The 14,765-nt window shown below is 38.4% G+C and overlaps 1 protein-coding gene across 5 annotated transcripts in view; it reads right to left on the bottom strand.

Annotated features, from left to right (window-relative positions):
• The window catches only part of NOL4 (nucleolar protein 4), a 188,655-nt gene that overhangs the window by 132,807 nt on the left and 41,083 nt on the right, over positions 1-14,765 (bottom strand). For all 5 annotated transcript variants that reach the window (XM_027674424.1, XM_027674443.1, XM_027674408.1 and 2 more), the window contains 3 exons: positions 10,680-10,791; positions 10,055-10,167; positions 5,788-5,920 (listed from right to left, as the gene is read on the bottom strand). In XM_027674424.1, the coding sequence (XP_027530225.1) occupies positions 5,788-5,920; positions 10,055-10,167; positions 10,680-10,791 (358 nt within the window). The remainder of the gene's footprint in view (positions 1-5,787; positions 5,921-10,054; positions 10,168-10,679; positions 10,792-14,765) is intronic.

Here is a 14,765-nt window from a genome sequence, read left to right as displayed (position 1 = left end):
ATGAGATAGGCAGGTATCTTAGATCTCTTTCAGAAAACTAGTGTTTATTGTTTCACTCTTAGTCATAAGAAGTGAGATTATTGCCCAAAATGTTGCAAATTTCAGTGGCCTGAGCAAGACTGGAAGGTCTGAATATATCACAAAATTCAGTCATATCTCTTGGTCCTAGCTCAATTGTAATTTTAAATGATCTGCCATTTTACCAAAATTTTCAAAAAAAGGTAGTTATTGTTTTTCTATCGTCTTTATAAGCTAACATTCTCAATGAGTCCAAACCCTCACTATTAAGCAAAAATTACCTTTTTCTTTGGAGTAAAATGCTTCTTAAGTTTGTATGTCCAATGTCTTCTATAATGTATAAGCATAATAAGCAACTCTACTAGCATTAAAACTTTGCTAGTATAGATGTACAGATGGCAAATAAAACCAGTGAAGTCACAAAAAATCCCCCAAATGAAAAGGCTTTCTAAAAGTATAAGAGATTGCATGTAGGAAAACTAACAGACTGCTTTTGAGTTTATTTTTAATGTTAATATTTTAATATTTTAATATTTAATATTTTAATAAGGCTTTATGATTATGTGTGGTAATTTCATTCTATCCCATATACCACAGAAATGTCAGGTGCTTTATTTTGAAGACTAAAGAAGTAAAGGTTTTAAGTAAAAGATACCTAAACTCTGCAAACAGTTCAGCTAATCTTTAGTGAGGCTTTACTGAAGTCAAGTGGACTTGGGCCTCATACAAAACAAGCATATTTCTAAAACCTTTCAGTGCTTGAACAGAAATTAAAAGCACAATACCTATCGATGTAAATTGATTTTTAAAATTTATGTAAAATAACCTTTCCACTGAAAAGGTTAATTACCAACAAAAAAGTTGCCACGGATTTAGTGCTGGAAATCATCTGCTCTCATGTCAACTTTTTTACCACTCACTTTACTCAAGATCAAGAGCAGGGCCAATACATAGGCAACAGAAGAGACAATTTACTCCACTATGCTCCTTCACCAACTGGTCTTCACTTTGGCCTGCAGCTTGTATTTGAACTCACATATCTTGCACTTAAATTGCTTTGAGAAAAAGAAAAGTCAATGTTTTAAGACAGGGAGTCCAGGTTACAGTGGAAAAAAGACAAAAGCAGAATGAAGTATGACAGTAAAACCGCTTCAGAATGGGAAGATGGATTAAATACTTGGTTGGACTCAGTTCAGAGATGTAAACCAACAGCAAGTCTGTACCCTTGCACACTCAGTTTTGACAACTTAATCATCTAATGTTACTTGTTTCAAGTGAAGCCGTTGTGTAAAGATTATAGCTTCGATGCAGAAACCAGGTATTTAGATGACTGACTCCAGTACTTGTATCTGTCAAAACCACCAAATGAGTGAAAGGAATAGTTAATGTAAACAGCTAGGTTTCCTACATCTATGTTGTATAAAAAGCTGGCAATTTGAACATGCTGGGGAAAGAGAACTGGCACCATCCAAGTGACCACAAACTACCTGAAGGCATAATCCTCCATTTCATGATATTATTATTGCTCAATTTTCCATAAATTGAAAAAAAAAATACAACCAGGAAAAGCTTATCAGTAATCTCCACAGCTAAAGTGATAGCACAACCTCTGTTAAAGGTTGAATCTTGACATATTTTGTCACAGCTAACTGCTAAAAGCACAGTCTCCATATAGTGCCTGTGAGATGCAGTTATCTATGAATATGTAACTATAAAAGCTAGATTGAAGAGAACACAGTCCCTCCACCTAAATCCAGACAAAGCACTGATATGTTTTAATGTACCTTAGTACAGTGAGAAATACTGAAAATAAATTAATCCTGCTTCTTTCACTGAGTTACAGTCAAGTAGTCTCATCCCTGATTTTTACTTGATAGCTCACATAGTGAAAAACAAAACAAAAATGCAATGTAAAATTTATACTTAGCTCTTCTCACTTCTAGAGTTGTGCATGTTCTTAATTTCCTCTAATCAGAGTATCCCCCTACACATCTCTCATGTCTTGGCAACTAATGAACCACCACTGCGCAGAAGCAAGCACACACAGCTGTTCTGCACAGGGCTCCAGCTAACAGGCAAGGGCAACAAGAGTCCCATGGTAGAAGCTCTTTCTGCTCCTCTAACAGATCTATCTAGAGAACAGTTTTTGGTAAAAAAAAATCATTTTTTTACAGCTTGAACCACTAACTTTAAAAAAAAGAAAAATACAAGCTCCTTTATTTCCAGCTCAGTTTGCAAACCTTGCCTGCTGTCTGTAGTCTGAGATTAGGACAGTTTAGGACACTGAGCTGTGGTATGTCTGGGAAAGCAAGAAAATAGGGGCAAGCAAGGAGAGAGGGTGCAAATTTGCAATTTGCAGCTCTATTACCAGCTGGCTGCTACAGAAAACACCTCTGAGGCACTGGTAAGCAGAGAGCCGTAGCCCATTACTAGCTGGGGAATGGACCAATTACAAATTAGAGACGCTTTCCTTTTCTAACTCCCCAGGGAAGAGCAGCAGCCCTTTTCCAAATCCCTCCCCATCCTCACAGCAGCCCTTCAGGTGCTCAGGATGCTATTTTCAGCCATTCCTCAGCAGGTGTGACTCAAGGTCCTGTTATTTAAAAGTGTACAAAGGTTAATTTAAAGTGGAAACTGTCCTTAGCAGTATTGTGGCAACTTCAGTACCACGGATACAACGCACTGACTCTCCCCATTTTTCATTTCTTCCTCAATTCCCTGTTCCCTTTCAACCTAATATTCATACAAGGAATATTATGAAGCCTCAGTCCATTTGCAGAGCCCAGGACTTTTGTGCAGTACCAGCACCCACCTACTGTGAGCAAATATGCACCTTCCATCTCTGTGTCCTCCTCAGCATTTTTCTTACCTACCATGGCATTTCTGGGTGAAGAAGTCTGTTGCTTTCAGCTGATACTGTAAGTTGCTCTCATACTTCCCTTTGTTCTATTTAAGTTTAAACAACCTAACCATGAGAAACAGGACGCAGTATTAGACTGGAAGACTTTCAGAAACCTCAGGTCAAATGAGCTCTCTAATGGAGTCCCAAAGACCAATGCCTGTCTAAAAAGGATGCAGGTATACCCTCAAGGGACAAGGGTATGAAAGCATCTTAATCCTTTTTCGTAGACAGTGTCAGCATTCTGATGCTCTGACAAACTGAACCAGAAGAGGAGCCTCCATCTGTCCCTCAGTGGCATGGCCCAGCTCACTATTATGTTCCTCTAGGGTACATAGACTCTGTTTATATTCTAGTACCAAAACCAGTTGAAATCCCTGGGAAAAAAACAATGGGTGACCGAAAATATTCTCATGCTACCTCACATGGAAAGCCAGGTAAGCAAAGTGAAAAAACACATCACTTTTAGGTACACTGGACCTGCCACTAATCTACCCCAGGCAGCAGTTTTCCTAATGATTCCCATTAGCAAATCATTCTCCCAAAGAGGGCATGCTTGGGGCAGCAGAAGACCTGTGCTGTCCCATTCTGCCACAGACACCATTTCCAACTGTGTGCACAGGCAACCTTACACAACAGTAAGTTTTCACCTGCCAGAATGCAGCAAACACATTTCAGATGAGCCAAATGCCAAGTGTCTTTATGGACTGAATGTGATGGCTGACATAAACTTCTATAGGCATACAGAATGTTTGAGGGAAGGGAGCAAGAATCACTTTAGACACACAGATTCATGCTTTGGTGATGATTTTGGGGGGTATGTGCTATAATTCTGTATAAATTTGTGAAATTTTACAGTGCAGCCTGTGACATCAAAAGGAATAGTACGGCTAAGTTCATTTAAGTTCCCTTTTATTTTCCCACCTTTCTGTTCCCACCTCTATCTCTTCATCCCTCATACTCATCTTTCTCTTCTGATCTTCTTTTTTCCTGCCCTCTCCTATCATTCTTCTCACGTCCCCCCTTCTCTAATGTCTTTCTGTTCCTTCTTCAGCCTCTTCTCCCACATTTGAAACAAGAGTGTTGCTCTAACTAGCCACACTAGGTTTGCTACCTAACAACAGCTAGCAAAGGAAAACCATGAAGCCAGAAGAGAATTGCTATTTCAAATCCCTCTATCAGCAGATGCTTTAGCAGAAGATGAAGCAAAAAATAGGATTGCTTTAGGAAGGTGTGCAAGTACCATCTGGGAGGAAGAGAAGGAAAGCTGAGAGATTTAAGGCCATTTTGTAAGATCACACTACCTGCAGTTCAAAGACCACAGTGCATTTATTTCCCATTCATTTCAAATAGCAAGTGACAAATTTGCGGCATTTTATCATTCATACTTATGTTCTAATATGATTAGATGTGGCACTTGAATCTGGTTGCAGCAGGTATTAAGACATGTATGACAGGCATTTCTTTACAGGTTACCGTACTGAGATATAGTTTTTATTTCAGACATACTCATGCATACAATTACTATTAGGAAACACTATATATATGAAACATTGAGTACACAACCTGTACAGCACAGTATTGCACTGAAAGCCAGATACATAAAAATGCCACCTTCCTAAGTATCCCTGAAACCTCTAACTTAGCAATATTATTATATTAGCCCTGTGAAAAGTCAAACTTCAACAGGAACAAGACCTAGCTTTCCATACATCGTATGCATCAAAACTGCTCCTTTAGTGAACATACATTGACAGAAATTAAGTTAAAAGTTGCACAAATTTTGTGGTAGCTTGAGGACACATATACAAAAGGCAGCTGTGGTTAGAACCTGGCCTATCAAATTATCATAGACATCCTACTCCTTTATTTGTCCAGAGAGCTACCCAACAAAAGGTCCTACCCATGACCAGATCCTATCAGCCACTATGCACCACACTCATCTAAATATCTCACCAACTAGCAATTCACCATGATGCATAAATTGCAAAGAATCCAGGTTAACTGTCAAATCCCATATATTTAGTTTCTAGAGAAATATAAGAAGCACTTCTAAATTGGTACACATGATCAGGAAATTACCAAGTACAGGATGTCAATGTGTTGTTTCTAATACCAATAGAATGCTTTTTGGGTGTTGTGGATTCACGTGCCACTCATGAGCCCACGACTACAGACTGCCACAGTCTGTAGTAGACAGGTTACTTGTGAGCTCCATAACCAAGGAAAAAGTTCATTCCAGACCAGGCTAATCTAACTGGTTCTATAACAAGGGCTGAAATCAAAGACTACACAGCTATGTAACTTATATGCAAAGTAAAACTTTCATCTCTGACTAAGAAACTAGCTTTGTGTTGTAACCAAGAAATAGTTAACATTCAAATTCATAATGCTGTTCACTCCTTTTTCTCTTACCTCTGTTTCATTACTGGAGCTTGTCATTTTCATCCTTTCTTCTGAATATTACATCCCAGTTCCTATCTCTCAAATATTATCTTCTGTCATGCTACTCTCCCTCCTTTCAACCAGTAAAAACAACTTTCTCAGCTTTTTGGATTGCCTCAGAAAGGTTTAAGTTTAATTTCCTTTTATGCCTGTGTATGGTCACACTACACATATATATATATGGTAAAATAATAGTACTTAATATATAATGGTTGAAGCACTCACCTGTTGCCTAAGCAACAAATAAATTAGCCTGCAAAAAACCCAACTTCGTTCTCTTCATGCTGAGATACAGGGAACATATATTTCAAATTACCTAATGAAACACCATGAAGAAAAGGACACAGCAGGTACTAAATGAAAGCACAGAGTGGGAAAAAAAGACAAGGTAATGCTGCATATTCCATAGGAAATGGGAGCCTTACCATCCTGCTGGCCCTGGAGGTTCTGAGGACTTTGCATTCTCTCCTCCAGATTTGAGCTGAGGTCGGAGTTCACAGCTGACATCCTAGTTGAGTCACTCATATCAAACTCATCACTTTCTATAGAGCTTTCATCCTGCAAATGGAAAGATCCAGAGACATGTCAGAAAACATGATACACTCTTCACATTATCTGTGCAGTTCACTCTCCTTCCATTTGTTTCCCTCACACGTGGTGTGTAGTGTAATCATGCCAAATCTTTGTGTATATAAGCAAACAAGCAGAACACATAAAGAAGAGCAAGGAAAACATTGCATTATGATAATATGACAAATGCAGCTTGTTCAACTATGAGGATACTCCATTACCCCACTCTCCTAACTGTTTCCGCAGTATTTTTCAAAAAAGTACTGGTAACTAGAGACCCCATAAGTCCTTGTTATTCAAATTAGATTGAGGAGACCTCTCTACATTCCCTGCCTCTACTTTTCCAAGTGAGGTCTGTAATGCTGTTAATGACCCTGTCCTGGTTGTGGCTGGGATAGAGTTAAGTTTCTTCTTAGTAGCTGGTACAGTGCTGTGTTTTGGATTAAGTGTGAGAATAATATTGATAACACACTGATGTTTTAGTTGTTGCTAAGCAGTTCTTACCCTAAGCCAAGGACTTTTCAGTGTCTCAAGCTCTGCCAGCAAGCAGGTGCACAAGAAGCCGTGAGGGAGCATGGTCACGACAGATGACCGAAACTGGCCAAAGGGATAGTCCATACCACAGAACATCGTGCCCAATGTATAAAGTGGGAGGAGTTGGTCAGAGGGGGCCAACTGCTGCTGGGAGGCTAGCTGGGCATCATTCAGTGGGTGGTGAGTAATTCTATTCGGCATCACGTGTGTTTCTTGGTTTTTATTCCTCCTTCCCTCTCTCCTTTTCATTACAATTAGTAGTAGCAGTAGTAGTAATAGCAGTAGTAGTAGTATATTTTACTTTGTTTAAATTATTAAACTGTTCTTATCTCAACCCATGGGTTTTTACTTCTTTCTGATTTTTCTCACCCATCCCACCAGAGCAGGGAGGGGAGTGAGTGAGTGCCTGCATGGTACTTAGTTGCCAGCTGGGGTTAAACCATAACAACTACTCACATTAAGACATTTCCAAATGACAACTTGACCTAGTAAGAATCCAGTATCAAACTCCCTTGACATGATGTCACCCTTACACTGTTATTCTGTTTAAAGAAGCATCTGTGAAAATTATACAGCTTATAACAGTTCTGAGCATGGTCAAATGACAGTCAATGGCAAACCAAAGTAATATAATCACATGAGAATCATTGCAAATTTATTTTACATTATACATCTTTAATATGATTTATCCATCAAGTTTAATTACTTATGTCCCTAGCAGCTAACTAGGGATGACAACAGAGGGGAAAAGTCAAAAGTCCTGATCATTGTCCCCATTTATAAAAGCAAAACAGTTTTGGACCTAGTCCAGAAAATGTTCAAACAGTTGTTTGACTTCAGTTGCTTCAGTCCCAATGAAGTTCATGTGTCCGCTCATGGATTAAAAATTAAGCATCCACAAGTCTTGCTCTGTCAATCACTGAGGCAAGGTACAAACCTAAGGTGACAGTAACAACTTTGCTGAGATGGTTACTCCTGTTATGAAGAAAAGCATTTTAAAGAACTTGGAAAAAAATATGTCAAATAATCCCCTGAAGGTCAGTTTAAAATATTTCTCCAATTAATTTTTTTACATTTTTTAACAAAACCAGAACTGACAGAATTCTGACTATTTTTCTAGGTTGCTCACCAGAATTGACATTGTAAAACAGTGGTCTTTAGAATATGATTTACCGTGTACTTGTTATGAACTGGTTACTACAGATGTGAATATAGCTGCTTTCTTCTTTCTGAGTGCTTAGCCCTTTAATCAGTTCCTCTTCTGAGTCTCAGCAATGTTTCCAGTTTGCATGGGCATTCCTCTTGTTTTCAGAAAGCAAGTTCCCTGCAGTCATGACTCACGTTAAATTGGGATGAAGCACTGCCAAGTGCCATTCAGGAGCAAGAGTAGGCCAACACACAAGGCAATGACGTTCTGCACCGTCACACCAGGACAATGACAAATAATGAAATAAACATACCTTGTTCTCAACGATTTGTAAAAAACTAAATGGAAGAGTGACAGCTTCTCTAGCAGGCACCTATCTGTCTTGCCCTACATAAGGAAGGAGGACCCCAGTTACAGCAGCAGCAAACACCCAAACACCACCCTCACAGAAGAACCGTGGTGCCTCCTGCCCCAGACAGACAGGGCTGGGGCACAGGCAAGCTGGTTCTGAAGTTTACGGAAAATGAACACTGCTTGTTCAAAGAGCAATATAAGGAAACAAACGCCCCCAGACCTTCTGGAATGCTGTGCCTCTATTAAAACACAGGGGTATTTCTCATTGAATCCTGCAGGAACCAGCAAGCAGCAGCTTACATTTTTCAATTGTGAGGTCAGGCAATTTTCACAGGCTCCCAGAAAGGGAGCTCTGGTTGACTCTTGCATAGGTATAAAATGACACACATAGGCAGCTTCTGTTTGCCTCAGGCACTCTGCAGAATATCTCCACCTCACTTCCCAAACTGTGTATACATGTATCTGAATCTTCATGGACACACAGGCATGGGAAGAAAAGCTGGCATCCTTATACTAGCTGCAGCATGGCTCTAAATTTCCACACAGTGATGAATTCTCCTTTTAGATGAAGCCTGTTTCCCTTTCATCGATGGCCTCAGCTTAAAAATGTTGAATCGAGAATGAGAAAATTAGGAGGCTTTCAGTCATTGTGCTAGCTAGTTGTGGGATCCAAGTTTACTCCTGTCTCAATTCCACCCCCTCCACAAGAACACAGATATGATAGATGAAACCTTGGAAACAGAGCTTTCCTACAGATTCAAGCATGTTTTTAAGTACATGAAATAGTTTAAACCAGAAATCCTGCTGCTTTGCTACAATATTTTCACTGTCATTTTGTTCTCAGGACAACAAATGTATGGCCCAGGGAAAAAAGCAAATCTTGGCAAAACTCTGCTTTGAGAAAAGACACAAAGATTGTCCTGAGAACTTTTCTGGTGCCCACGCTGCCCTGGAAAAGACATTATTACTAAAACATATAAAAATTACTTTCATAAATCTGGTACCACAGGCATTTCATACACAGTAACAACAGAGCTGCAAAACTGAGCTGTCAGAGGAATACTAAGCAATGGTACTTCCTGCTGCCTCCATATCATTGCCACTGGTTTGTCTAGATGAAAAACTGGTTTAACAAAGATTTCAGTCATCAGACTAGAAAGACTACACCAAAACATTCAGGCAATAGAAGCAGTGTGGCAGGTGGCCCTGATGCAGCATGAGCATTTGACCTTGTTGTGGAAGTAGCAATTCTCAAAGGGAAGAAGTGGAAAAACCAAGGAGTCATTTAAGTCCTAACTCCACTGCAGAAATAAAGCTGCTTCTCTCCTGCTACTTGAAACCCTGCTGCCAGATCCCGGAAAAGGGGCAGCACATAATGCAGGACTCAATAGGAGGGAAAAACAATCAGGATGTATTTGTGCACAAAGAACTTTGAGTTGGGAATCTCTCCCTACACACTCCCCAACTGAAAAAAAAAAAAGGTAAAAGCAAAAAAAGGATCTTGATATTCTAGAAGAGTGATGAAATCCCCATTCTATGGACTGTTGAATGATTCATGAAATCTCCACCAATAGTCTATACGTACTTATTAGGAAAACAAATCTGGCTGACTCTGCAGAAGTTGGGAGAGTCAATCAGAGTCTTGACATAATTCAGCTGCTAAGTTTGATTTTGAAAGTTTTTTTTTATTTAAAAATATAGTCAGGCAGAAAAACAAAGAATGCAGAACTGTTTTTTGGCTGGCACATAGCTGAGTTTCTATTTGGCAGTTCAAATGGTAAATGAACAAATTTTTAGCAAAATGAGGTTATTACAAATAATTCAATAGGTGCCATTCATTTAATGAAGCACTTCTTAAGATATGGAAAAAACCCGAATAAATCAGAAAGAAAATTATTTTTGAGAAGAAATAAATGTAATTCAACCTCAGTTCTCTCTGAAGAAGCTTGATTCTCAGTCTACTTCTCTTCCATCTTTTTTCTCTCTTTTTATTCAAAATTTCAAAAGCAACTCCTATTCTTACTTATTAAGGTTTTTGCCTTAAAGATTTTAACAGAAAACCAAACTTAAAAGATTTCTGGTTTTACCTCATCTTGTTGTGAATTCAGTAGCTGCAGCTTCATGTGTTTCATATAAGCCATAGTAATGGGCATGTTGTAATCAATCATACTGGTCACCAAAGTTGGAGGTTTTCCATTATCTGCAACAAAAATAGTTATTATGCATTATATCTTAATTGTGGAGGCTATGTCAGCCTACTCTGCAGTCAAAGTCAGACTGTTATGTCATTTAGTTCTAACTTTGGTATTTTCAATCTCTTTTTAGGCTGTACAGATGGAAGTCTCCCAAAGAAAAAGCAAAAACAAGTTCAAACCCTGAAAAGTGATGTGTTCTTCGACCCCACGTGACTCCAGCACATACACCCTATCTATTCCTTATTCTTACACCCCAACATAAACATTTCTATAGCAAAATAAATTGTTTCCTCCAGATAAAATCATCTTTCTATCAAGGGTGCATATGGTATTACACTCCATCCTTAAGTGAAAGCAGAAGATTCACTACCTTCCAACTTAAGTAAATGAGATGATCTGACTTATTGAACTGTTCCAGTCTACCAAATTTTTATGAACCCTCACTTAAGCTAGGAAAATATAAGTGGGTATTAGAAATAAAATTACTTTACATCCCACTATTTGACACTAAAACTACCTTTATGATCCGCTCCATCTGGATTTAAATGCATTCTTTTCTGGCACTCTGAGCAGCTCATTAGAAATCGTGTCACCGCTTCTCTCGGTAGGAAGGCATAGGTCTCTGAAATCTGAAATGAATAAAAAATATAGGTGTAATTATATAAGCTGATTGAACATGATTTAACAGAACTGATCATCATATTTCCAAATAAGGCATATTATCTTTTAATCCAAGGAAGCACAATGAAAGCATGTTCTGCATACTATGTGGGATTTCAAGAAACATCTATCCAATCTGCCTATTTATCATCTAATGGCTCCTAACAGTTGGTACTGAACAAAATTCCACTTATATCAAAAGGGGGGTTGTTTTGTTTACAGTTCTTTTCAAATTCCTTTCAGCAAAAAGATTCATACATAACAGCCACCCTACTTTGGAATGTTCTAAAAAAAAGTTGAAAAGAGACCTCTTTTTTTATAACCAATGCCAAAAGAAGAAAGTGCTTGGCTTCTGTGCTCTATATATTTTTCTTGTAACAATACGTAGACATATATAGGACTCAGCAATGACAGTTTCCTTACTATTTTAACTTTGTATTTAAATGTTTTGTGAAAATATTCTTGGAAAGCTTGAGATTTTATACTATGGAGTAAATATGCTACTTTTACTAACAGTTACAGAATTTGGGAATCGATTTTAAAGACTCTGCTTTACCTGGAGATACCTTGAAAAAACAGATTTTAGTTGTTTCCTGGTTCAACATTATCATTCTTTCCAATTGCATACTCACAAGGAGGCATCAGAGGGATTATTTTTCTGTTTTGAAAGGGAAGAGGAGGAAGCAGTTATTGCTGGTTTTAAAGATTGCATTCCCCCCACACCCAAGGATATATATATCTTTATAGATATCTTGCCTTGCTGAGAAGGACCTGGAGGTTGGTGCCAAGCTGAAAATGAGCTAACAGCATACTCTCTGATCATAGATAAACTACATTTCACACTGGCTATGTTAAGTGTATGGCCAGCAGATCAAAAAAAGTTATTATCCCTCTCTACTCAGTGCTGGTAAGAAAGCAGCTGGAATAATGTGCCCAGGTTTCCCCTCACACTTCACAGTTCCTCTCCACACCTCAAGAAGGCTGCTAAGAAGCAGGAAAGGGCTCTGCAGCAGACCACCACAGCAGCTGGAACCTAAAGGAAATCTTGAATGAAAGGCTGAGGGATGTGCATTTGTTTCATGTAGGTTATGAAGCCAAGAAAGATCTAATCGTAGCCCACCACCACCTGAATGGGAGTTAAAAAACTGTGGAGAAAAACTCTTCAGAGTGTAAAACCACAAACAACAGCAACAACTGTGGCTTGAGACATTCAAACCAGATATCAACAGAAAATTCTATACTCCAGTGCACTGGAACAGCTTTACCAGATGGGTTAACTTGGATGAAAACATTCAAACTTTGATGTTTTCAACTCAGTAAAAGTCAAAGCCATGGCTTTTCTGTGATCCATTATATATGTTGATGTACATACACTGAACAGTGCAAGTGTTATAAGGAAAGTCGAGCCTTTCTTTTCCCAACTAAGGTGGTTATCTTGCCATGGAGATAATCCTTAAAGAAAGACAAAGTCCCAGCAAGAGAGATTAAGAGAGTCAATTGATAATCTGCTTGTACTCCCTTACTGTTAAACCTACAGCGGGATTTGATTTCCTATCAAGCACTCGGCTGATGCAAGTCTGTAGGAAGTACAGGAGGATGGAGATGGGATGTATAAAACTGCGGCTACAGAAAAGACCAGATAACTTTCTTTAACTGGATGTAAATGGGATTACATACTGTCCAATTCACTCCTGCTCCTCACAAGGGTACTAAACAGAGGAAGAACGGTCCATTTTAACTCTCTTACACTCTTCCACTCTGCTTGTCACCTACTTAACCTGTGTTGAAACTTAGGTTTCCTAAAACTCCATGGACCAAATTTAGGGTTGACAGTATTTTGAAAAATAGGTGCAGTTTAAATTAGCATATGTTGATATGACATGTGTCACGGAAATACATGGAAATGGTGCGCTATAAAATTGGAATGCAAATTATACCATCATGTTTATAATATTGCTGTTTAGGCTGTTTATTTTTGTCATTTTCTTATATATCAGAAATCTTATTTTGGGAGGGAGAAGGGGATTAGTATAAAAGCAAAAATTGTTCTGTGATTATAATTGGCAAAGATATTTTTTGGGCCTGAAACAAATAAAATTACAGCATTAAACGAAGCCACTTTTGAATGGGAGATCCTACTAAAAAATGTATTTTCAGATTTTTTTCCCTGTTTTTTATGCCACAGAATAGATGCTTATTTACCTTTCTAAATATGAAAACACTCCTTTATGGAATCTAAAAAAAAGAACTTAAAATCAGCTGAAATTTAGCATTAAGAAAATTATAAAGTGCGCACACACGGCAACCTCTCTCTTACAACATTTAACACGTTTAGCACTATATTGAAATTAATGGAGCCTACCCATGGATTCATTAGTTGCGTGCATTTGATAGGAATGCTCCATTTATTATAATCAAGCACCTCTGTCAAAATTCCAGTTCTGCTCAAACAAAATGAAAACCTTCCATGGAAACCAAGTGAGCTAAGGCCCAGATTTGATAGGTATGCTCCACTGACTATAAGGGAACCAGGTTTTATAACTAAATTTGTCCACAGAGCAGATGCTAGTGTCTCCAACCTCCCACTGCAACACAGTTTTAAGGATGCCCTTCCCTAAATAACATCAGATTTCACCAACTTCCTCCCCTGTTTACTTTGTAATTTGAATCAATCACTCACATTCCTAGACTTCAGCTTGTATAAACTGGCATAACACAATAGGAATGATATTAAAATAGATACATAGGGGATATAACCCACAGCTTTCCTTAAGTCATCTTGCCTGAATATACAGGGAAAAAAGCTCTTTCCAATTTTCAATGCCAGAAAGCTTACAAATTGCCCCCCTCACCCCCCTGCAACTTCCCCAACAGTGCAGACTCTTTTTTGCCTTTCTCATTACAGAACAAGATGCAAATAGCCACTTGCTTCCTCTGGCCATGCTCTGAACCAGATGTAGTCAGGAAGCTCTCTAACCAAAGTAGCACAAGACTGAAGACAAAATCCTATATATCACCTCTCAGCAGAGTTTACCAGCTTGCGCACAAGACTGGACTGATGCAGTTCAAGGAGCTGGTTTGCAAGTGTGTATTTCAGAGCACAACCTGGAGGCCTATGACACTTTTTAAGTAACTATACAGAAATACTTTAGTGGTCTGACCTCATCACGAAAAATTGTTTCTGTCCTCTGTTCTATCTGAAAGTATGCACTAATGACTCAGTCCTTACTGATGCTGCATACTCTCACTGCCTTCATCAGCCCTGCTTCTAGCTATCTTCTCAAGGCTATTAGCTACACAAAATATATAGCCAGACCATCTTATTATACTTTTTTCAAATACAAAGCTCTAGAAGTATCCTTATAGGATTCCTTATTCTTACTAGTGCTTTTACTGCAGACTAGTATATCTTCTGCTGCTTGTAGAGATGTGTTATCTTGTAACTGGATGTATTCTGTATCACAAAATAAGCAGATTCTAGCAGGTTTGTATTTACGTATTGTGCACTAGGAATAGCTCTTACATCTTTTTACATTGTAAAGGGAAAAAATATATTAAGAAGAAACTAGGCATTTGGAGTATTAAGCAAAGACTGCAAAAATAATACAGGGTTTGTTTTAGCCTTGGAAATTACAAGATAAGAAGCAAACATTTCATAACAATACAGTCCATGCACACCTTCATTTATTTTGTTTTAACTCTGAACTGAGAGGAAAATAAAGTGAGTTGACTTCAGTGACCTCAGAGTCAAAACTTTTATGACCTTATTTCACCACTCCCAAGAAGTCTATGATATAGATTTTGACACGTATGAACGCATCCAAAACATCACCCAGCAATGAAGGCCTTTCTAGACCTGTTTACTGGATCCCATGAAGAGCACAACGAGGCAAGTAATCCACTACCTGAGCATGTAATCTGATTTACATTGGAGCTAAGCGAT

Source organism: Neopelma chrysocephalum, unplaced genomic scaffold, assembly GCF_003984885.1.
Source record: "Neopelma chrysocephalum unplaced genomic scaffold, ASM398488v2 Primary Assembly neopelma1_22, whole genome shotgun sequence".
Taxonomy (NCBI): Eukaryota; Metazoa; Chordata; class Aves; order Passeriformes; family Pipridae; genus Neopelma; species Neopelma chrysocephalum.
Note: the sequence above shows the minus strand (reverse complement) of the source record. Positions and strands in the feature narration are given on the sequence as shown.